We start from the raw sequence: 25,908 nt of genomic DNA, 5'->3' as shown, positions 1-25,908 counted from the left end.
TACGAGTAATTTTACTGTGCTCTAGAATGGCACAACTTAGCCGGAGTTTTTTTTGTCAGTGGAGGAATAAATGATTTTGTGTCCTCTATATATTTTGTGTTTTATTTAGCGGCACTTTTCCAATCTTGTGGTACACCACTTGCATCTGACCGCATTCCGCCACAAAAAAGAAACAAACACAATGTAGGGTTCCATTTTGTTAGATGCTCACAGCCAAGACCAAATTTTTGACTTTTTGAATTTTTCGCGGGGTTTCAATTTTTTCTCACATGTCAATTTAAGGCGGGATATTTGGGTTATCACATTATGTTACTCGATTTGCTATCGTATTCAATAGATTTTAATTCTAACGGAAATAAAGTTAGTAACAGAACCTCACCAGTGTTTAAATTCCATAGCGCGTTGTATGGGAAAAGACGCCCCTCGCACCGCTATCGCAATGCACTCGCAGACTGCGTATTTTATTTCCATTTAACTTTGTTTTTTGGTGGACTGCCATAATTTAAAGTTGTTCATTGTTTGTAAATTCACAGTTTACGTTAAGATTTTCAACTGTTCCTAGTTATAATACAATTTAACAGTCATGAAATTGATCATATGAACCACGTGTTGGGAAATTCACCTATTCGGGCTTCACTCTTTTGTTTATCACGTTAATCAAGTTTGATAAAAATTAACAACGGCGCGAAATCACATTTGAATAATTTGAATTGGAAAAAGATTCAATCAAAAAAATTCGTTAAACATAGGCAACCATGTGCACGTTGGCGCTTTTTGGGTAGTGGGTAGTTCTGCTTGGAATTTTAGTTAGAGGGTTGGTAGAATTTGGTGGCTAGAGGGTAGGTGGTGGTCACTTTTGGTGTGTTTGTTGTGAGTGTAACAATGTGGTCAGTTAGCTAACTTAAGTTTAGCTGATTTGGTAGTTAATAAAAGGGAGGAAGCCTTTGTTTAACGACAATTAACGTAGCGACGACGACGACGGCACAGTTTCCCCAACACGCGTAGCTAATTCTTGCGGTTTTTTTTTTTTCAAGTGGTTATAAGTGAATTTTCAACCGACGCTGTCGCGTGGTATAAATTTGTTTTATTGTTTGTAAATTCACAGTTCATGTTAGGATTTTAATCGTTAACTGGTTCTGACACAATTTAACAGACATTAGATTTATTTAGACAAATTACTTGCTAGGAGATTTCATAAAATTCACTTAGTCAGGACTCTACGCTTAAATTATTACAGGTTTAATAGTTTTGTTTCAGATCTAATTATTACCTAGCACAATTTCTAGGTAAACTTTGCGGTTTTATCATTGACCAAATAAATGCTGGAAGTGAAACTTTATAAGGAAATTTGCGTCCGCATGAAACGCGTGCTGTTTTGCGAAAACTGAGTAGTTTTTTGGGTTTTTTGGGCATAGAAATGTGGAGTGTTATACCTATCTCTAGAGTAAAATCACCTTGTTTTAATTAAGTTATGTCCTACGAAAACGAATAAAACTTACCTTAATTGACTGAAATATAAATTACGGTGCTCCAAAATATCGTATACTCACATTTAACAATGACGTACACTTGTTATATTGTAGTTAACACTCAACGTCAATTGGCTACATTGTCATTGTTAAATCTTGTTACATTAACACACTTAAGGTAAAAATTGTGAAACACAACCACGTTCCAGAAGAGATAGAATTGATGTATGAAGATAACGTCGTTAAGAAAAACTAGACATTTACATTTACCAATAATTAGGTATTGTTTTCATCAATTTTGTTATCTTATCTGACATCTCCATGGGCCGTAGAGGTACCTAACAATATTTTTGTAGGGCAAACGCTGCATTTGATGCTTTTTATTACCATGTGTTCAAGATAGCCATCATCAGATAACTGTATGACGTATTACCGTCAAATATTCGCACAAATGAAACATAAAATAAATTATAAAATTTTATTTCCTCTTAATTATTAATAGCTTAAAAATGTAGGTAAGATAGAAGAAAAAAATCAAAATATATAAATAAAATATAATTAACCTGCATAAATAATAAAAATAACATACGCATTATGTCATGATAAAATAGATTCAACTAATTCCACAAAGTAAGGCTAACCCATTTAATACGTATTGGAAATAAATTATTTACAATTAGTTCATCAACACTCCACATGCGCAATAAATGTGGTTACAGTTACCCATGATGAGACTCTAGAAATTTTTTGATTAACATAATCACAAACAAATTTACCGCAGCTGCGAGTATTAGAAAATAATAATAAAGTAATAAAAAATATAATATAAATAGTAAAACAGAGAGATTAACCATCCAGTTGGTCCTCCACGTTTATCCATTCTTGCTCCTTGTATCTCCTGCAATTCTCTATAACCATAGCGGCTAAATTTTTCACTGGAAGGGGGGGCAGGGGATGATCTATCAGTTCTTGGAGTAAAACTAACCCTCCTTCCTTTTCTATAAGCGAACAGTACTTTTCGGCTGAAACAAAAACGCTATACCCAGCGCACACTCGACCCTTGAACCACTTACGATAAACTTTGGTCAAGTTAGCTAGGGCCCAAACCGCCCACTTCTGGCACTCTGGTGTATGATAGACTTTAACCAAATATAGAATGGGTTCAAAGGAACGATAATTGATGTTTCTCTGCGAGTTCAAGTCCCATCTGTCGATAGCTCGCACCATTTTATCAAGAACGTAGCTCCTCGTGGGTTGGAACACCATCCACACGTCGGGACCGTCAGACGCTATGTGTGAGATCACTCCAGCGGCGTTGTAGCTCACCTCGATTCCGTCACTTTTCGAATCCAAAAGGTCCGAAAAGACGGTCAGGTATTTCGACGTCACGAGAAAGTGACGCAGCTCGCGCACTTCGGCCACGTTGCCTAGGAGACCCATCATGTTTCGGAGAAGCTCGTCTTTGTTCGGGAATTTCTGCAAAAAGGGTTGATGTATTTTTTTTTTGAGATGGGTGTCTAACCAACCTCTAGACACATTAAAAAGTATTCCATTCCCTTGATTTCTAAAAATTTTCTACAATTAGAAGGCGTTTCGTCGGTTACATTCCACATTGTCGACCACGCCACTTCTAGAACGTCGTCGCAGTGGCCTCGCTCGAGCCTGTCGGCGATCAACCATATCATTTTCTATAAATTGAATTACAAAATGAGAATTATTTTCCAATGTTGATTGAATGTGATTTACATTGATGGCTCCGAGTTCTCCTAACCTAACTTTCTGTTGGCCGTCGATTTGGCAGGCTAAGGAGTTTAACAGGTATATTCCTATCCTCTGAACGAAGCTTTCTTGCGCCATACCGTAGACCGAATGGAGCAGAATTTCGACAAGCCTTTCGTAATCAAAAAGCTGCAAATATTTTTAAATGAATATGTTTTCTTTATTCTGTATAATGATCATTCGATGTCAGAAATTATTCTAGGAAGGAAGGAACCAGTACGAGATAGAATAAGGGTGAGAACATCAATCTATAATTGGAACTTTCTTCGCACATATACTTGTATAGCAATAAAATTTTGCATACTTTGGCTCAATCAAATATTTTTTTTATTTTCTTAGATAAACTATAAAATTTCGTTCTGCAAAATTGTCTCCAAGAGCCTCCATATGTCAGCTTTCCCGCCAAACCTCCCCAAATATATAAAAAATGTCACCCAATAAATTCAACGGAGACTAAATACTGAGATGACGTCATCAAGCTTTTAAAAAGTGTGAAAAATTTAACAGCAATCGGTTCTATAGTTTCTAGTTGATTTTTTTTACCCTGATTTTTACTTCACGAACGCAAAGGAAGTATTCTAACAGGGTCCATCCAACGAATGACTACTTTAATGTTTTTTCGACATTTCATGACCCCGTCAATACGAAAACGCACGTCTCGCGTTCCATGTCTTTGTCTCTGTGCGTCTATCACCTGTGCCATCAAAGCACCCCCGCCAACAATTTGATGACGTCATCTCAAAACTTTCTACAATAATGTTATTTAAATGTTATACAATAATATGTACCTGAGTCATTCTACTAAAACAGGAATTATTTTATAGTAAATATGGATATACACGTTATCTCAATATTTCGAGATGATGAGTATTTTATGAATTGATCGAAATTGTATCAAGGCTGAAGCTAAAAGGATCATTCAAAATAACAAATATTTATGATTTTATAAGCAATGAAATGAAATCTGAGTTCTTGATCCTCCGAAATGGAAATCTTGGACTTCCTCATAATACTTGGTGCAATAATTTTATGAAAAATCCATATGAGTCACCACATCTCGTTCAGTTAACGATTCTTTTAGTGCTTTTAATACGCTGTACTGATGAACAATATTGGCCTCATGATAACAATTTTTTTTCAAATCATTCTCTAAATTTAAAACCAATTCTCAAAGTGACAATTCCAAATGTTGTTGTAGATGAACTTGATGTCGATGGCATATTTTCTATAGCGCACTCATTTGCTGTTGTTTGTTTAGATTCTTGTTTCGAGTAATAAGTTGGCTGTTTCCGTTCTCTCTCGTTTTGTGGCCCAGGAAACTGAGAACAGGGAACTGAGAATTTTGTCTTTATCATGTAAAAAAAGCTTTTAATAATTTCCTATGTAGTACAACATTTACACAAGAGTTTTGCACCAAGTGTTTAATTGATTTATGAAAAACATAAAGTTTCCAAAATTGACAAATGTTAAATAAATACTTTCCAGGAAACTGATAACTTGACTGAAACCATACGCGTTCACTGACGAAAAATATTTTATTTAATAACGGATATTGAAAGTTTATCGGCAAATTTCTAACACGCGCCAAATAGACATCAAATTGGTCCAAACTGTCTAATTGATATCTTCGCAAAAGTAACGTGATATTGTAATAAAAATTAAATATTGCCGACCAGGGAACTGAGAAATAAAACCCTGTTTCACGTTGGTTAAAAACAAAAAAAAAATAATAAATATCAATTCAAATATGCTAATATCTACTATTTTCACTAATATTAATTAAGTATGTGCCACAATACTTGAATTAGCAGCAATGCTACTTATTTTATAACACACCACAATTTACAGGGTGAGGACAGACCAGGGAACTGAGAATTTTATGTTTTTAAAATGTTTCTATAAACTTAATAGCATACTTTATCAACTATTTATCATTTGCCGGTGTCAATTCATGTATGATCTTTTGTTGTAAACAAACTTCAAGACAATATTTATGTTACATAAAGATTGGTGGTCTTTTGAAAATTCCCATTTTTGTAGAATCAGTCACCTACACTTGTGGTTTATGAATTGCCTTGAATTTTTTCCCCAAGCATTCAAATTGTCGCAAAAAAATTCATAGAGCATGGAGATTCATACGTTAAATTTGTTACAAAATTTTTAATTTGTTTCCAAAAATCTGTATGTGGATGTTTAAACAATAGGCATGAATAATAATAAATAAACTACCTAAAGGAACATTATTTTGCACATTTTAAATCGGATTTACTTCGCAAAATTGTAAAATGACGTCATCAAAATTCTTGGTAGGGATAATCAAGTAAATTTATAGGACACTCCTAAAATTATTTTTTATAAATACAAAATTGGTTGAAAGTTGTTTCGACAGAACTTCCCTCACACCGAAAGTACAATGAAACATATCCAGCATCCGAGTTCAGTTTTTGCTTAGCACAATTTAGATAAGACTGATTGTGGCAGATTATATGCCCCCTAAGAAAATAGAGGGCGGGTAGGCAAAGCTAGTATTTGTTAAAATAAGGTTGATTTTGGTAAATGACTGAACAATACATATTAAGATTAATCACCGGAATGAAGAGAGGGTGGGTGGGCGGGGCTATTGCTTGCTTATAAAAGATTCTGTATGAAAAAGTTAAACTTAGCCCCGCCCACCCACCCGTTCTCTCATTTTTTCTTCAGAAATAAGAACTAAATGTTATAGCAAATAAGTATTATAACAAAAAAATTACGATTAACGCTTTTTTAACAGCCTACGTTCTATTAGTTCCCATTCTTACTTTACAAAAGAACATATAATTCACCTCGCCCACCCACCCCGCCTCCATTTCAGTAATTCATTTTGTCTAGGCCGAATAAAAGGTGGATCTCAATCGAAGAGAGGTAACATCGTTAGAATGAGAACAACGTGTGTGGGCAGGGCTAATATCTGCCAAGATAAAATTGATTTTGGCAAACGACATACCTTCTAAGAAAATAGAGGGCGGGTGGGCGGGGCTAGTACTTGTTAAGATAAGATTGATTTTGGTACATGACATATCTTCTAAGAAAAAAAAAGATGGGTGGGGGAACTAAAACTTGCTAAGATAGGACTAAACAATATTAAGAGTAGTCACTGGAACGAAGAAGGAGTGGGTACTGCTTGCTCATAAAAGTAGAAAAAAGCTAAATTTAGCCCCGCCCATCTCCTTTCTGCATTTCACTGACGAATTTTATTTTGTGTAAAATGGAAATTGAGAAATAACTAATAATTTTGGATTCCCAAAATTCAAAATTCATTAATTTTTTTGAGTCACCCTGTAAAAGCAAATCTAAAAAATATATAGTCTGATCATATTTTGTACACTTTCAAAAGGATTTATTGGGCAAAATTTTAGAATGACGTAATCAATTTTTTGGGGTTGATAAACAGATAATTTTACTTAAAAAGTTGCCATGCTTACAATCACTTCAAAACGTCTGCAAGATTTCAAAATATTCAGTTTTGCAATTCTTGATTTAAACAATAAAATAAATTGACTCAGTTATTAATTTTTTGAGACACCCTGTATAAGAAAATCAAAAAATGTTAATGCAGTTATAAATCACAAGTCTAGGCTGATCATATTTTGCACATTTAATATAAGATTTATTCAGCAATATTCTGAGGTGACGTCATCAATTTTGGGGGGGGGGGGGGGGGGGTGAGAGACTGATTTAAGTTAGTTGCACATTTGAAATGAAAACTAGAAAAATTGTAATTCAAAAGTTGAAAAAACGAAAAATGAAAAATCTAACAGTAGAAAATTTAAAAAATTGAAAAAAAATAATTATAAAATACAAAAATTGAAAAAACAAAAAACAGAAACAAAAATTTTCGAAAATAGTTGAAAAGTGCTTGAATATGTAAAAAATGCCAAAATCAGTCTTATCTTATCAAATACAAGCTTATGATAACTTTAAAACACCTGCAAGATTTCAAAGCATTTGGTTTTGCAGATTCAAAATTAAATTGCAAAATGATGTTTTATAATTTTGAATTTTTTTCCCAAAAATCTGGACGTTTCAGGTAAAAATTCAACACGGCGTCATAAACTACATGTGTAAGACTATGTTATTTTATACAACTTAAAACCTTCGGAGATTATCTGTCTAATAAAAATCCGGGACGGCGGACAGACGGACAGACGGACAGACAGACAGACGGACAGACAGACAGACGGACAGACAGACAGACGGACAGACAGACAGACGGAAACGGGGGACCTAGTAAAAATTTACTAGATTCACAATATTCTGAAAACGTTCTTGTAGAGCATTCGGTTTTGAAATTTCTAAGTAAAATTGTAAAATGTTACACAATTTTAATTTTTTGCGAAAATCTGTAAGCCAAGGTTAAAAAATCAAGGCGGATTTATAAACTACCAGTCCAGGAATATGTTACTAGTCAATCGATTATCTGTCAAATAAGTATCGACACCGACCAGAGATGACAGACAGGTGATAAATAGACAGATAGGCAGACTGACGACAGACAGACACACTAACGCCAGATAAACAAATGACAAAAGGACGACAGACAAACAGACAACAGCCAGGCAGATAGACCGTCAGACAGACGACAGACAGACAGACAGACGACAGACAGACAGACAGACAGACAGACAGACAGACAGACAGATAGATAGACGACAGACAGACAAACAGCCAAGCGACAGACAGCCATACAGATGACAGACAGACAGACAAACGAGAGACAAACAGACAGATGACAGACAACTAGCCGACAGACAAACGATAGATAAACAGGCGACAGACACACGGAAACGCGAAACCAAATTTTTTTAGTCTAGGGGTCATAAAACGTCGCGAAAACCTGAAAGTAGCCATTCGTCGGATAAACCTATTACAAAAAAAAAAAATACAAAAAATAACGATCTATAGTTTATGGTTTTATAGATTCTTTAGCTTTTATGTTGAAAAATTGTATTAACATAATTAACAAAGTACATGGATCCAAAAATATTCCGAAAGTTATTAACTTTCAACCAATACTACAATCAAGTACTATACATATGTTCCTCTATATTTAACGTTTTTTGTTCTTCTTTATTCTTGTTTCTTTGTCTTGATCGTAGTTTCTGTGATAGTTATATTGATTTTTCGTTAATTTAAAAAAAAAACGCACAATGTCGTACGTGTTTTTCTTGTTGAAAATAAGCAATCTTTTGATTATTATTATCAAAAAATTTCGGTAATTGGAAGACCTTCAGTCCCAATTATTCCGGATAATCGAGGTTCCACTATAATACCTTTTCATCGGAAAAAAGTACCTACTTACTTTTTAAATAAGTTTAGATTAAGACATTTAATTGATTATTAGTAAGTAGCTGGCCCTGAAACCACACGATAAAAATTTATATGTAAATTTTCGTTATTTCTTAATGAAAGTTGTTACATTTGACCACATACTTTAATATGTTAAGAATGTAGCTACAAAGTAAAGTAAGAATTATCACTTTTGTAAAATATATTTTCCAGTCCTCAGAAATGTGAAGATTACAAAGAATCCTTACAGCCGTAAAATAGTCCCATGCCAACATACAGTAAGTAATTGCGTACATAAAAAAATCTTATTTTGACTATAAACATAATCAACATGGTGATCCCATACTAAACGCAAATCCAAATGAACACCTAAAAATTTGTCTATGGTTTTCAGTAGAATATATTTTTTAGTTCTACCTGATAAAAGGAGAAAAGAAGTTCTAAGCTGGTGATTCCACAAGCTCAGTTTATGTTTAAGTAACATTTTAAATAAATACAAAATACAACCATGTCGATTTTTTTTTTTAATCGAATTGTAATGAGTATGAAAACTATTTAGGAGTATTTCAAAATAATATAAAGTGTTACTTGAAAACCTCTTTCAAAAATTTTATTCATCATAAGGGGTATCAATAAAAGGTCTATAATTATTTAAAACAGTAGGATTTCGTTTTTAAAGAGAGGAGTTACTAATGCACTGGTTCAAAGGCTCGAAAATGTTTTCAACTTACCACATCCGCAGGAATCTTAAACTGACACAATGTCAGACACCCATTCCTCATCATCGTCTCGTCGTTCCTATGCACGCTCATCCCGTTCAATAACGCCGTTATAATTTTTCTCTTTACTCGCACAACATCGTGCAGCTGCTTACCCGTCCCTTTGACAATATAAAAAAGAGTTGCACTGCAAACACAGCATTAGTCACATCGGCGTTAAAAAATAAAAACGCATTTAAAATACCTTCCCGAAATTTGTACGTGTCGTTCGGCAAGATGACGATTCATAGCCTCCAGGACTATGTTCAAGGCTTGACCTACGTACGAGCAGCTCTCGAAGCGAAGAAGGTGAAAAAGTTCGTTCAAAATTTTCTGCAACATGTCGGTTCGGTCGAGAAAGGCTAACGCGGCGACGAGGATTTGCTCTTCGTTTGCATTGCCTGCAATCTAAAAAAATATGTGTGTAGTGGATTATAGTCACTGTCGCCAATGCTGTAGTTTAAGGCACACAAAAAGCAAACTGGAAATAAAATAGCAACACACACTAAAAAATTCAAACTTCAAATTATAGTAACCGCCTTAAGCGTTTTTTTCTAAGGGTATTTCGAACAATATATGTCATTTCTGCACAGTGGTGGAAGTCAAAGATGTTTTGAAAGGCTAATTACCCAGGGAGATTGTATGCAAAATAGTACGTAACCGCATAATCACCTATTGTTACTACATTCGTATACGCTAACAAATACTCTCTTACGCCAAAGATAGTGGAGTTTCTCAATGTAATTGATACACAAACTGAATAAATCAGCATCCTTGGGTGTAATTTATTCTGTTATTGCCAAGCCGCATTTTATCAAACAAGTCATAATAGCCGTCTAGACGCAATATTTGAAAGTATGAAGTACATGTGCATATCAAACGCGCGGTATTTACCTAAATGCAAGAACACAAAATGACCTTAAGAATTGATAGAATAAGATAAAAAAGATACTAGGTTTTTATCTATGTAACAGTAAATGTTCATGTATTTGAATCAAGTACTTTCTTTTTTGATCTACACCGAGATGTACAGGCTTATGACAAAGTAATGCACAAAATTCATAAAAAGCGCAGAATTTGTTTTTGAAAAAATTATGACGTCATCAATGATTTTTTAAAAGAGACACTATAATTCTGATCGGATTATTTAACAAAAAAAATTGACAAAATTAATAACAAACGAAATAAACATGATATGAACATGAAACAAAATGAAGAGAATGGCCACCTTGGTTTCCGGATCTGACACCCCTTGATTTTTTTATGAGGACATTTAAAAGTCGTGTTTATATGAACACGACTTCAAAGCACGAATTCGTCATGTATAGGTTCCTAGAGTACTGAAAATTCGATCAATCAGGTCTACCATCCTCTTTGTGTCAGACAGTGAATGGGGAACAGTTATTTGAACAAATTCTATGCCATAAATTTTTACTCCAACGTAATGTTCTGTTTATTTAATATTAAATAAATCATTAAAATTTATTTTGTTTGTTATTAATTTTCTCAATGTTTTTGTTATGAAACTCGTACATCAGACTACATTTTCATATGCAGAAAAGTAAGCTTTATCAGATAAAGCAATTAAAATTATACCTTCCTATTTAAAAAAATCATTGATGACGTCATAACTTTTACAAATTTGACGTAAAATGTTTTTGACATATGTCAAAAGATGGACATTCAATTCACATTTTTTATGCAAATACTATTGTAATAACAATTTCTTCACTTTTTAAAAATCACGTTTGTTTTTTTTTTAAATTACGTGAACGTTATTTTAAAACTGAAGTGGAAGCTATGACTGATACAAATCGGCAGATAATAATCATATTGACATCAGTATTTCGAGAACTCAGTATCATGATATTGGCTGCAGCTTCAACTAATTACATAGATGATCGTAATTAAAAAAAAAACAATAGAACTTAAAATTTTGATAATTATGAATCACACATACAAAAAAAGATACCGTCATAAATCTGCAAGTAGAAAAAAAAGTTTTGGTCAGCATTAAAATACATTTAAAATTTTAAAGCAATCAGTTCGGTAGTTTTGGAAGTTGTTTTTTTTTAAATTCCAAAAAAAAAAACAGACATATAGAGAGAAATAGAGCGTAGATATTTGGTACAGACGCGATAAAAAGACTGTGACGAATTAGAAATGAAATATGGAATAAACAACGGTGTTTGATGAGAAAATAAAAATGAGGACACTAACAAATAATAAAGTATATCGGATGTTCCAAAAATGAGGGAAAAGCTCGATGATACGTTATTAAGAACACTCTGAAAAGATCATGCAACAAAATTTGGAAAATATTAAACGTCAAAGTTGAGGAAATTAATTCGTAATTCTGATTTTCTTTAGGAATATTTGATCATTTTTATTGTTTTTTTTTTCGACTGACATTTAAATTCCATTAAAATACATCAGAATTACGAAGTTAATTCTTCAACTTTGAAGTTTAATATTTTCAAAAATTTGATTTAGGGATTTTTTAACCATTTTTTTCGCGTTCTTCAAAGCCTCCTTAATACCGTATCATAGAGCTTTTCCGTCTTTTTGGAACACCTGCATCTCATTTATTTCCAAAAGTAGAAGTTTTAAATTTAGATTCATTAATTCATTCATTATATTATCAGCTTTGGTTTTTCCGGAAATTACATCAACTTTTTTTTTACGAAAAGATTAAAGTTTTAAATTTGAAGCAATTAAATCACATCAAAAAATCTATGAAATGGCTACATCGATTGCATTCTTTTTGCAAGTTTTCTTGTAAATGACATCAATTTTATCATTTTTTCCTTTAATTTCCACTATTATTGGAAGCTTTACAAAGAGTTGAAAATACAAAAGAATTAAAAAAATGTAAATAATGCGCTACCACCTTTATTTTTTCTTTTCAGGAAGAACCGTAATAGGATCCATCCGATCACTGGCTACTTTCATGTTTTCTCAATGTTTTAAGAGCCCCAGAGTACGACTGTTCGTCAATTTTTATTAAACAGATAATGCTCTTCAAAATTTAACTAATCATTCCTAGAATTCACAATAGTAAATAATATTCAAATTTTATCAAATAAGATACTCCAGTACTTGTGGTTTATGAATCCGCGTTGAGTTTTTATCCCAGACATTTAGGTTTAAAAAAATCAAAATTTAACTTTGAAATTGCAAAACTCTAACATGGTAAATCTTTAATCAAAATTTGTCTATTTTGTCAAGTTTGCTTAATTATTAATTAGTCCTCTCCTCTAGGTTAAGGAGGCAAAATCAACAAAATTTCATTTTCTTTTAACACAAATGCCACAGCTGATGCTTGTAATCTAAACGTCCTAATAGTCGAATTCTTTCGAAGTATAAACCTAAACTAGTTAAGCATGTACTGAGAAATTGAGAATACATTTTTTTACGTTGGTTAGCTGTTTTAAATATATGTATGTATTTTATATTGTCCCCACTTGTGCACCTGTATCTCATTTATTTCCAAAAGTAGCAGTTTTAAATTTAAATTCATTAATATAAAAAAATGTGTGCAATAAATATACTATCAGCTTTGGTTTTTTCCGGAAACGACATCAATTTTTCTTTCCACGAGATTTAAATTTGAAGCAATTAAATCACATAGAAAAATCTATGAAATGACTATATCGACTGCATTCTATTTGTGCTAGTTTTCCTGTAAATGACATCCATTTTTTTCCAAATAATCCAGTGATCCCTTTTGATCTATTCTTTCGACATTCTTAATATACGTATTTGTACATGAAAATAATGTTTGTCTTTAGTTTCCACTATTTATTGGCAGCTTTACAAACAGTTGAAACTACAAAAGAATTAAAGAAATGTCAATAACGCGCCATCACCGTTTTATTTTCTTTTCAAAAAGCTACTTTCTTGTTTTCTCGACGTTTCAAGACCCCCGAAGTATGAAAAGCTGGTCTCGCATTTCCGACTGTCTGTGGTCTGTTTTATTAAACAGCTAATCAAAATTTGTCTAAAATGCTATTTAAATTTTATAAAATATGATACCCCAGCACTTGTTTATGAATCCATGTTGAATTTTTATCTTACACATTCAGGTTTAAAAAATCAAAATTTAACTACTTTGAAATAACCCCCCCCCCCCCCCATGATTGCGTCATCTTACAATTTTGTCGAATTCTTCAAATGAGCGTTTCGTTAAACATCCAGTTTTTTGGGAGAAAAAAAAACGAGTTTACTTAATTATTAATTACTTAATTAATTTTATCTGCGTTGAGGAGACAAAATAAATCAAATTTGTTTTTTTTTTTTAACACAAAGTCCACAGCTGATGTTTGTAATCTAAACGTCTTAACAGTCGAATTCTCTCAAGGTATAAACCTAAACCAGTTAAGCACATACTAAGAAATTGAGAATACATTTTTCCGTTGGGTATCTACTTTAAATATATATATTTCCTATTCTCCCCACTTATGCAGACCGCTTCCTTTTATCGTTTACTAGTAGCTGCCAAGATAAGACTGACTTTAGCAAATGAGACATTCTAAGAGAATAGAGGGCGGGTGGGCGGGGCTGGTACCTGCTAAAATAAAACTAATTTTGGCAAATTTAATGACATACCCTCTAAGAAAAGACAGAGTCGATGGTTGATATAAAAAAAGCTTAATTAAAGGTAAGTTCGAAATCGCTATAAAATACAGGGTGTCCTATTTGATAAATATGAGGAAACAGACAAAAGGCAAATTTACTCATAGTATGAATAAATTTAAAAGTTCGCTTTGTAACACCTATATTAAGCTAGATGAAATAGTTCAAAAACTAGACAAAAGAGGTCCCCCATTCTTTCAAACTACTTTAAAAACGAGACACAAGAGGTCCTCAAGAGGTTTTCAAATTACTTCAATAACAAAGCAAAAAGAGTTCCCGAGATTCCTTAAAACTAGTACAAAAAGCAGACACAAGAGATTCCCGCAATACTTTCAAACTAACTACTTCAAAAATGAGATAGATGAAGATAGATACATGAAGTCCTCGAGATTCTTCTTAATTACTTCGAAAACGGGTAGATGAAATTCTTTCAAATTACATAAAAAAAAATAAAAGGATTCTTTTAAAATACTTCAAAAACCAGGCATTAGGGATTCCCAAGATCTTTTCAAACTACTTCAAAAACAAAACAAAAATAGTTCGGGAAATTATTTTAAAATACTGCAAAAACAAGACAAAAGGAGTCCTTGAGATTCTTCGAAACTACTTCAAAAACAGACAACAGTTCTCCGAAAATAGTTCGGGAAATTCTTTTAAAATACTGCAAAAACAAGACAAAAGGAGTCCTTGAGATTCTTCAAAACTACTTCAAAAACCAGACAAGAGTTCTCCGAAATTCTTTCAAATCACTTGAAAAACAAAACAAAAGTGATCCCGGAAATTCTTCCAAACTACTTCAAAAACTAGACACATGGAGTCCTCGAAATTCTATCAAACTACTTCAAAAACAAAACAAAAGTGATCAGTGAAATTCTTCCAAACTATATACTTCAAAACTAGACACATGGAATCGTCGAGATTCTTTCTAATTACTTCCAAAACAAGACAAGAGTTCTATGAATTTTTTTCAATCTACTTCAAAAACAAAACAATGGGGTCCGGAGAATTTTTTTAAACTCCTTCAAAAACCCAGACACAAAGGGTCCTCAAGATTCTTACAAACTACTTCAAAAACCAGTTACAAGGGGTCCGTAAGATTCTTTCAAACTACTTCAAGAACCAGACACAAGTGGTTTCCGAGATTCTTTCAAACTACTTGAAAAATGAAACAAAAGTGATCCCCGAAATTCTTCCAAACTACTTCAAAAACTACACAAATCATCGAGATTTTTTCTTATTACTTCAAAAACAAGATAAGAGACCTACGAAATTTTTTCAGTCTACTTCAAGGAGAAAACAAAAAGGCCAAATTTAAAAATTCTGAACGCCGCCATATTTAAAGATGGAAGTTTAAAATTTTTCACAGAAATTTTTAATTACTTAATTATCTTAACTTATTAGTACGGGTAATTAAATTTTGTCATTTTATATATAAAAAAGCTTAATTAGAGATAAGAAAGAAGAAGAAATCACTATTAAATACTTTGTCGAAGTTGATGAGAATCTTAAAATCAAATTATAAAATTTTTCAAAGAAGCAGGATTTGTTCGACTATACTTCAAAGACAAAGGAAGTTCTGTCGAAATAATCTTTGACCATTTTTATTACATTTTAAAGCGCTTAAATAAAACGTTGATGAAAAAAAAAATGCTGTCTGACTGAAAAAGACACACCACGACCTGTGTGAAAAAGGAAGTTGATATCAATTCCGAAAAACCAAAACTCTAAAAAGCTATACCGATTTTGTACCGTTTTTACTTCCCCAAGAGTATGAAAAAGTAGATTTTTAGTTTTTCTCTGTGTCTATTTTTATTAGACGAAACTACAGGACCGATTGTTATCAAATTTTATGTATGTTAAGTGACGTCGCCTACGTTGACAGTTGGGTTGATAAAGCCTGCCGAATGCGAAATTGGACGATATGCAAAGTTTTAACACATTTTGATGAGGGCGCTATTTATCCTTCATTGACATTTGGCCAATTTGATTGTAGAGAAGAAATTGTTTTTTATTGATTAATGAAAATGATTTCGGTTAGTCGGTTACACACCTTCTTACACCTCTCTCTTACACACTGTTGATCGCGTTACACATCATCACGATTTATTATATTTAAATGTATTAAAATGTTTTGTTATATCATATACTAAAAAAAAAGTTTCTGTGTTGTATTCCTACAAGATCGATGGTGTAACTCTAAACAGATCTCAAAAGATCAAAGATTTAGGTATAATTTTTGATGAATCTTTTACATTTGTGGACCATATTAACGACGCAGTACAAAATGCATTTAGATCATACGGCTTTATATGCCGAAATTGCAGAGATTTTTCGAATATAAAAACCATTATCCTTCTTTATTATGCATTAGTAAGATCTAAATTGGAATACGGCAGTCTTATCTGGTACCCAATATATAATGTTCACATAAATAATATTGAGTCAGTGCAAAGGAAGTTCTTGAAATTTATTAGTTTTTTAGAAGATGGTGTTTATCCTATAAGGGGTATAGACAACTCAATTTTACTCTCTAGATTTAATTTTAGTTCTTTGTCTACACGTAGGATATCATTTAGTATTAATTTTCTTCAGGGATTATTAAATAATAAAATTGATTGCTGTTGGTTATTATCTAAATTAAATTTTCTTGTCCCAAGAATAAATTCACGATTACAGCACTCATTTTATTATGATTCAAATAGAACTAACACACTTGTAAGATCACCAATTACGATCATGTCGTACAATTATAATAGAATATCGAATGAATTTGATGTTTATTTTCACTCACATAGAAATATTTTAAAATATGTTACTGCAGTGTTCGGTTTATAATAGATATGCATTTTATTTTGTTACAGTCTATTTGGGACAAAATACGATAAAGGGCAAAATCACTGAAAAGAAAAAAACAAAAACTAACATGTTTTGGGTGTAATTTTTTGTTATTAGATTAACACTACAGGATGTTAAAGAGCAGTTTATAATAATGTCCGCGAAAATATTTTAATAGGTAGCAAATAAAGGACTAGATTTTATTTCTAAGCGAGGAACAGTTTTAATTATAAAATAATAATAAATTTTAATACGTTAATAAAATTTATTTGGCCTTTGGTAAAAGGAAAGTTATTACAAATACAATTAAATGAGCATTCAAAATAACTTAATTCTCTACAAAATATGTTTTTTGGCTTCAATACTACACGTAATTTGGTGCATCGACGAGATGCCTAGAATGTTGAAAATATCTCTGTAACGCTTAGTTCTTAATTTTTCCTGCTGTCTTACTCGCATCTTTTCATTTTTGTTCATGTGATTTATTTTCTTTTGTTTTTTTAGACTGTACTCCGTGTCTTTCATTCTTTTTAAATTTCCATCTTTTTCCGACATTCTTGCACGTTTTTTTTTTTTTCTTTTCAGTTCATATTCTCATTTTCCGCTGCAGTTTTCTTCGTTTTCTAAAACATAAAATAATATGGCCGTCAGCCACTATACATAAGAATTTATCGGTTAAAGTAAAAATAAGGGGACCGGCGTTACAGGGGACCGTCGTTACAAAATACGTTTAATACATATATTTTGTAATTCGCAATAATCTGAAATTTAGCACATAACCATTTAAACAAATTGTTTTCAATGCTTTATTGGACAAACATAATACTTACGCTATAAAATTGAACATACCGTTTATATCAGCGGGGACCGTCGTTACTTTAGAAAACATATTTTTTTAAATTACGAATAAATTATGTAAATAAAACGTGAAAACTACAACAACAGACAACTTACCTATTTGGCCATTTTTTCACTCACTTTGTCAACTTGTCAGAGGCAGTCACAGCATTTTCAGTTAAAAGCAATGATAACAATATCCATAAATGCTTACCAAATCTTAAATGATGCATTTGTAGGTACACATTTATTTATTTTTTTGTGCAACAATAAAGAAATTAAAAGACTTTTAACCATGTTTAAATAAATTTTCACGGTATTGAGTTTACAAAAATAAATTATACGTAAATAACATGAATGCAGCAGTTGCCCACAATACGAAGTATTTTGTAAATATCGCCTGGGGACAGGGGACCGGCGTTACATTTGTTAAAAGTTTTATGGAAAACCACAACTGTGTACACCTTAATATTAGTAAACTGTGTAATATCTAATAATTATAAAGTCATTGTTTATGATAACATCAATATTTAAGAAAAAATAAAAAAAACATAGATAAATGTGGTAGGAACACGTTTTTGCCCATTATCGTATTTTGTCCCATTTAGTGTTTATATGTAGAATTTTATTTATGTTGTACCTTTATACTTTATGTTGTTATTATAATTTTCCTGTAATTGGGCTTGTCCCGTTGGAGAATAAACCTTATTATTATTATTAAAAATTGTAGTGAAATAAAAATGAAAATTTACTCAGAAAGTTTAACAATGGGCTAACCTGCGTATTTTCGTTAAATTTTTCTAAAATGATCGATTTATCAACGTACGCAAAACCCAAATAGATTCGCTGGAAATTAGCAGTTGTTTCATCACAATTGAGAGGAGGTAGGTGGGCGGAGTTTATATTTCGTACATTTTTTGTTTTAATACACGAAATCTTCTTTTCCCAACAAGAAACTAAAAATATATTTCACTATCGTGGTGTTCAAATAAAACTATAAGTAACTTAAAAAAAAAGTCCCGATCTCAATTATGATGAATTTTTTATTTGTTGTCAGACCAAGGGGCGGAAAAACTGCAAAATGCATATTTCCCTACAAAAATTTTGAACATGTTTAAACTTGTTGTGAAAGGAAGACTACGAATAATAAGAAGAAAGGGCAAAATATAAGCCCCACCCACCCACTCTATCTCAGTTGTAATGATCAAAATCCATATTTCTTTGCAGAATTTTACTCTTTCAAGAACATATTTCACGTGATAATTTCTTGTAAAGAAATGAGGTTTTTGCGGCTAAGCTCCGCCCTCGGCTCACGATGAATAAAAAAATCATCACAACTGGGAAGGGGTGGGTGGGCGGGGCTTATATTTTGTACAATTTTTCGTAATATACGAAGTCTTCTTTTCCCAACAAGAAACTGAAAATACACTTAACTATTGTATTGTTCACAAAAAACCTATATACCTATATTGAGAAGAAAAAAAACAGAGATTAAGCACGACCCACCCGTCCCGATCTCAATTGTGATGAAATTTTCATTCGTCGTTAGACCGAGGGGCGGAGCGTAATTGCAAAATACATATTTTCCTACAAAAATTTACCGTTTTGAACCATGTTTTAAGTTTCTTGTTGTGAGAAGAAAACTACGTATCTGTCATTCAAACAACTGGCGCCCTCATAAGGAAAATGGCGTCGAAAGTAACTACTGGCTTATCTGTCAAAAGTGGCTATTCGGCAGGCTTTATCAACCTAACTATCAACGCAGGCGACGTTTAGTAATATCGTGTTGATGTCCTCTTATTATTTTTATTTATTTTTTTTAGTAACGGCCGCTTAAATTTTATAAAATAACACACTCCTGTAGTCCTAGTTTATGAATCCGCCTTAACTTATTTACGCTACACATCAAAATTTTCGAGAGTGAACACGACGATTCCATGACGCAGCGGGTGAAACTGCCGATCTCGGAGTTGAAATGCGAAAACTGTCAAATTGTATCATTTTTCAAAAACGCCAGATTTGTTAGACTGTACTTTAGGGGCAACGGAAGTTCTGTCGAAAAAACTTCTTTTCCAATAAATGGGATACTGAGTCGAACGCACTATAAAAATACTCTATTCTATTTGAAAAGAAAAAGTATGTCATTTCCGACAAAACATAGGTGATGTAATGGTACTAGTAAAGTACATTTTTTGTTTAGTCCACCACCTACTGCTTTGTGTTGGTAACATAAAATTTCCCCTATACAGTTAAACAATTTTGGACAGTGAGTGGCAGAACGGTAGACTGTTGATAACACCAGAGAACATAGAGAAGCGTCATAGTTTAAATTAAATGATGACGGTTGAGGACTCCTCGACTTATGTTGGCAACAATGTTTTTTTCTAACTAGGAATAAAATTAACTAGAAAAAATGTCATAATATTTTTAATTTTTAGTTTGGGGACTTTTCAGTTTACTGATTGATTTTTCAGGTATTTTGGTTTTTCAATTTTTCTATTTTTTCAGCTTTCGATTTTTCAACTTCACTTTTTTGATTTTTCGATTTCTCAATTTTTCAATTTTTTAATTTCTCAGTTTTTCGACATTTCAGTTTTGGGATTTTTCAGTTTTTCGATATTTCAGTTTTGGGATTTTTCAATATTTCTGTTCTTCGACTTTTCCATTTTTGACTTCTGGACTTTTCGATGTGTCGACTTTTTACTTTTTCGATTTTTAAATTTTAGATTTCTCAATTTTTTGGTATTTTAATTTTTCGATATTTAAAATTTTAGATTTTTCGATTTCTCGAATTTTCATTTCAACTTTTCCATATTTCAATTTTTCAAATGTTTCGATTTCTAATCTTTCGAATTTTCGACTTCCCGGTTTTAGATTTTCTGTTTTTCAATTGTCATTTTTTCAAATTTTCGATATTTCAATTTTTCAAATTTGACATTTATAAACTGTAAATTTTTCGATTTTTCAATTAATCGATGTTTTGATTTTCCCATTTCTCGACTTTAGAGGGTTTCGATATTCCTGTTCTTCAATTCTTTAATTTTTCGATTTTTCGACTTCACTTTTTGGATTTTTCGATTGCTCAATTTTTCGACTTTTTAGGTTCTCAGTTTTTGGATTTTTCAGGTTTTTCATTTTTCAGTTTCGATATTTCAGTTTTGGGATTTTTCAATATTTCGATTCTTTGACTTTTTTGACTTCTGGAGTTTTCGATGTGTCAATTTTTTTACTTTTTCGATTTTTAAATTTTAGATTTTTTAATTTTTAAAATTTTAGATTTTTCGATTACTCGATTTTTCATTTCAGTTCTACGATATTTCAATTTTTCAGGTTTTCGAATTTTTCAAATGTTTCGATTTCTTAATCTTTTAATTTTTCGACTTGCCAACTTTAGATTTTCTGTTTTTCAATTGTCATTTTGTCAAATTTTCGATTTTTTAATTTTTCAAATTTGACTTTTATAAACTCTCAATTTTTCGATTTTTTAATTAATCGATGTTTTTATTTTCCCATTTTTTGACTTTCGAGGGTTTCGATTTTCCTGTTCTTCAATTCTTTAATTTTTAGATTTTTCAGTTTTTTTAAGGTATCGATTTTTCGACTTCACTTTTTGGATTTTTCGATTGCTCAATTTTTCGACTTTTTAGGTTCTCAGTTTTTGGATTTTTCAGGTTTTTCATTTTTCAGTTTTTCATTCATTTTTCAGTTTTTCGATATTTCAGTTTTGGGATTTTTCAATATTTCGATTCTTCGACTTTTCGATTTTTGGCTTCTGGAGTTTTCGGCATGTCAATTTTTTTACTTTTTCGATTTTTCAATTTTTCGATTTTTAAATTTTAGTTTTTTTAATTTTTAAAATTTTAGATTTTTCGATTACTCGTTTTTTCATTTCAGTTCCACGATATTTCAATTTTTCAAGTTTTCGAATTTTTCAAATGTTTCGATTTCTTAATCTTTTGATTTTTCGACTTCCCGACTTTAGATTTTCTGTTTTTCAATTGTCATTTTGTTAAATTTGCAATTTTTTAATTTTTCAAATTTTCGATTTTTTAATTTTTCAAATTTGACTGTTATAATATATTATTATTTGATTTTTTAATTAATTGATGTTTTGATTTTTCCATTTCTTGACCTTCGAGTGTTTCGATTTTCCTGTTCCTCAATTCTTTAATTTTTTTATTTTTCAGGTTTTTGATTTTTCAATTTTTCCATTTTTTAAGGTTTCTATTTTTCGACTTCACTTTTTTGATTTTTCGATTTTTCAGTTTTTAGATATTTCAGTTTTAGGATGTTTCAATATCCTCGGTTTTTCTATTTTTGACTTCTGGATTTTTCGATGTGTTTACCTTTTTACTTTTTCGATTTTTCAGTTTTTAGATATTTCAGTTTTAGGATGTTTCAATATCCTCGGCTTTTCTATTTTTGACTTCTAGATTTTTCGATGTGTCTACCTTTTTACTTTTTCGATTTTTCAATTTATGGATTTTTAAATATTAGATTTTTCACTGTTTTGATATTTTAATTTTTCAATATTTCTTAATCTTTAGATTTTTCGACTTCCTGATTTTAGGTGTTCTGTTTTTCAATTTTTCGATTTGTTAATTTTTCATTCCCGATTTATTGAGATTTGATTGTTCAGGTTTTCGATTTATCAGTTTTTCAATTTTTTATTTTGGCCTATTTCGGTTTCTCAGTTTTTCCAGTTTTCCATTTTTTCGTTTTTTGATTTTTCCGCTTTTCCAATTTTTCAACTTTTAATTTTTTGTTTGTCGATTTCTCCATTTTTCGATTTTCCGACTTCATCACTTTTCGATTTCTCGTTCTTTTGATCTTTCAATCTCTCAATTTTTCAATTTTCCGAATTTTTAAGTTTTTTGATTTCTCGATTTATCGAGATTTGGATTTTTCGAGATTTTTTTATAAATTGTTCAATTTTTAACTTTTCGATTTTTCGATTTTGACCTATTTCGGTTTCTCGATTGTTCGACTTTTCGACTCCACGATTTCTTGATCTTTTGATCTCTCAATTTTTCGATTTTCCAATTTTTCGATGTTTCGATTTCTCGATTTTTCGTTATTCGGTTTTTAAATTTTAGATTTTTGAATTTTTCTGATGTTTCATTTTTCGATTTTCAGTTCTTCGATATTTCGATTTTTCAATGTTTCGGTTTTACGATTTTTTAAGTTTTCGATTTTTCGGTTATTAGATTTCTCGATTTTTCGAATTTTCGATTATTTTAATTTTTCATTTTTTTTTCTCGCTTGCCTTCGGCGGTTGAGGACTCCAATGTCAATAAGGGTGGTTTTGCAAAATCAGCCTGTATGTCGCATCTATATCAATCTATAATAACACATTTGTCGAGTCAACACAGAATTTTCCGAAACCGCAAAGAACATTCAAAATTTTAAAACACAGATTTTAAGCAAAGTCATATACTTAAAGTAAGTAACTTAACCTAACTTTATTTTCGTTTTCCACTAAGAAATCGTGACCACGTTGCTGAATTAATGTTGTTGGTTTGGGTGAGATTGGTGGACTTTAAAAAAATATACATATTGGGTCACATGTGACCTTGCAACACGATATCTAATAAATGAAATCAAGACGGATTCATAAACAACAAATAGAGGATTACATCAAATTTAAACGCCATTTACAATTGGTACCTATTTGTAACCAAGATTATTGAGCTGTTAAAGAATATACAAAATTCTGTAAAATTGCAATTTTCTTTTTAAATTCAAAATGGGAAAATATGTATTTCACTAAACAAATCTAGCACTCAATGGAGCAGAAAAAGTACTCTAAATTGTAGAATTGTAACGTTCTGATAAGATAAGTCTCCAGTAGTTTTGTTTTAGTACGAATTGCAATATCAAGTTCACTGAAATTTTTCTTATAAGATTTTCTCGCAACAAAATTATTTTTATATGCATCAAATAAAACAAAAACGTTTAGGGATCACTGTAGCATGAAAACATCGCTCCTCGGGAAAATAAACAATATCGCAAACATCAGACCAATCAATACAACAACGTTTACGATTGGTTGTGTAAAATAAATAATAAATCAAAAGAATCTTCAATAATTTTTTGTCCGTTAGTTTTAATTATGATACGAAATTAGTTACCAAAAAATTATTATTTTCCTTATTTACACGACAGCTGGGTAATCTTATCAAAATCTACACAATAATAATTAACAATAAAGATCCAAGTTAAACGTTTTTATTGTTCATGTCGTAATGAAACGTCATTACTGGACTAATTCCAGTGAATCAATAAAGTGTGAAATACACACAATTCTTTGGAGTGAAAATTATTAGAAATCCTTCACGTTTTAGTTTCAAGTTTGCCACACAATTCCAACAACATAAAGTCGAAGATAAACAAAGTCAAGCTACGTTAATCCTAACAAGGACACATTTAAAAAATACGACTTTTATATGATTTTTTAACGCACATTCCGAAATAAAAAAAATACACTATTTTAAATATATTTTGTCGCTAGAATTTCAAGTTTGAACAAGCAACCAAAAATCGTTGTCTTTAAAATTTATACTCCCTGGGGAAGTTATGCGGTCGAGCCAACACTCGCTAACACACGCACACACGATTCTCGTTAAATCCAATATTTAGAGCTCCTATTCATCGAATTTGGTCAGAATTACACGTGTTCTTATTATCCCTGATTATTTTTCCGTGTTTAGCGAACAAACAATTAAATTAATGAAGCAATGTACACACACAGTATTAAATTCGCAAAATTTTCAAAATAATACCTACCAATTTAGCTGGGATGTCATGCCTCAGACAAGCATCATGCGACGTCTCATACAAACCCAAGTACTGGAAAGGCGTGTTCATTCTCGAACTGAGTCCTGGGATGTCGGAACATACTGGTCCAGACATGGTTTCCGCCACCCCTCGACCCGCCAAGTTCGTTCCAGAAATGTCTAAAGACGTCAATTTCGGCAAACTATTAACCAACGTGGTCAGAATTTGGCACCCGTTTTCGTATTTTCCATTTTCTTCTTTAGACTGCGATATATCTAGATGCCTTAGAGTTTTTAGCTTACAAATAGCAGGAATCATGTTCTCAATTCCAGAAACGTTATACAAAACTAGAGAATTTAAGTTAACCAAGTGTTCCGTGTATTCGAAGTTGTCCAAATCGCTGCAGTTGGACAAATCTAAGTGAGTCAAAGAAGTCAAGTGTCTCAACAGCAATAAATAAAAATCAGGCTGGAGAGCATTGAGACTCTTGAGTGTAAGTCTCCTTAACGAAGGTGCGAGAAAAATAAATCCCCTATCATAATGCTGTTCGGTGAATTTCAATTTTCCGAAAATGTTTGTCGGGAAAATGTCTACCTTTTCCCCAATCGTGAGGGAGGATAAGCTCGTGCCGTACTCGGTTATGTGTTTTATACATGACGAAGTCAGATTAGAACAATACGAAATGTCTAACTCTATAAGCTTGTGTTGTAGTAAAATTTCTAAATCCCTATCCGTTATGTCGATGTCTCGTAATCTCACTCGTTTCAATCTTGTGCTCTGCCTATCTTTAAATATATTGATGAAGTTTGAGTTGACTCGGGACATGCTATTTGCTCGAACATCGAGGAATTTCTCGCATATCTCTACAGGCAAGTGTACGCCCTCTTTCAAGTTCAGTCGCCCCGTTATTCTGCACGAGACGCATATTGAATCTAGGTTGTTGTTGATGTAGTTGAAGCACAGGTCGAGAAGGCTTTCGGGGGATGAAGAATTGCAAAAGGAACAAGTCTCTAAAGGTAAAGCACTCGAATGCCGACATATAGATTGGAGCATCTAAAAATATTCGCATTAAAAAAGGCAAAACCCTTCATTTTTCACTCACTTTTGTTAACTATAATTTAATCAATTCCTTGGGTTAACATGACAACTCATCATGTGCATTCACTTAAAAAACCCACACCAACAAGTCCCTTTACAGTTTTTAATTTTTCACACCACTTTTCCAGATGTTTTCCAAACTATTTTTGTTATTGAGTAATTTTTGACATTTTGACATATTTTCACGCTTCCAATATCACCCACTGTCATTTCCAATGTACTACTCGACGTGAAAACATCACACAATTTCAGCACAACGTTACTTGAATAACAAATAGTTAAACTGTTTTGTTGCACGGATAATGTCAAGAATCATAAACGTTAATTCATACTGCAATAAAACGTATTTTTTGTTAACTGTTCACTAAATTAACGTTTTCAGCCCAGCTGATACA

At 31.9% G+C, this 25,908-nt stretch overlaps 1 protein-coding gene across 1 annotated transcript; it reads right to left on the bottom strand.

Annotated features, from left to right (window-relative positions):
• Nucleotides 1-1,933: 1,933 nt before the first annotated feature.
• Nucleotides 1,934-25,745, bottom strand: LOC135127914 (protein zer-1 homolog). The gene is made up of 8 exons (XM_064054606.1): nucleotides 25,518-25,745; nucleotides 24,425-25,468; nucleotides 9,537-9,739; nucleotides 9,305-9,479; nucleotides 3,216-3,377; nucleotides 2,996-3,157; nucleotides 2,543-2,945; nucleotides 1,934-2,491 (listed from the first exon to the last, which is right to left on the bottom strand). The coding sequence occupies exons 2-8, from the start codon at nucleotides 25,466-25,468 to the stop codon at nucleotides 2,316-2,318; spliced, it is 2,325 nt and encodes a 774-aa protein (XP_063910676.1). The 5' UTR covers nucleotides 25,518-25,745; the 3' UTR covers nucleotides 1,934-2,315.
• Between the last annotated feature and the right edge of the window lie 163 nt (nucleotides 25,746-25,908).

Source organism: Zophobas morio, unplaced genomic scaffold (genome assembly GCF_036711695.1).
Source record: "Zophobas morio isolate AGI-343-1 ecotype UQ-CSIRO unplaced genomic scaffold, CSIRO_AGI_Zmor_V1 ptg000012l, whole genome shotgun sequence".
NCBI lineage: Eukaryota > Metazoa > Arthropoda > Insecta > Coleoptera > Tenebrionidae > Zophobas > Zophobas morio.
Note: the sequence above shows the minus strand (reverse complement) of the source record. Positions and strands in the feature narration are given on the sequence as shown.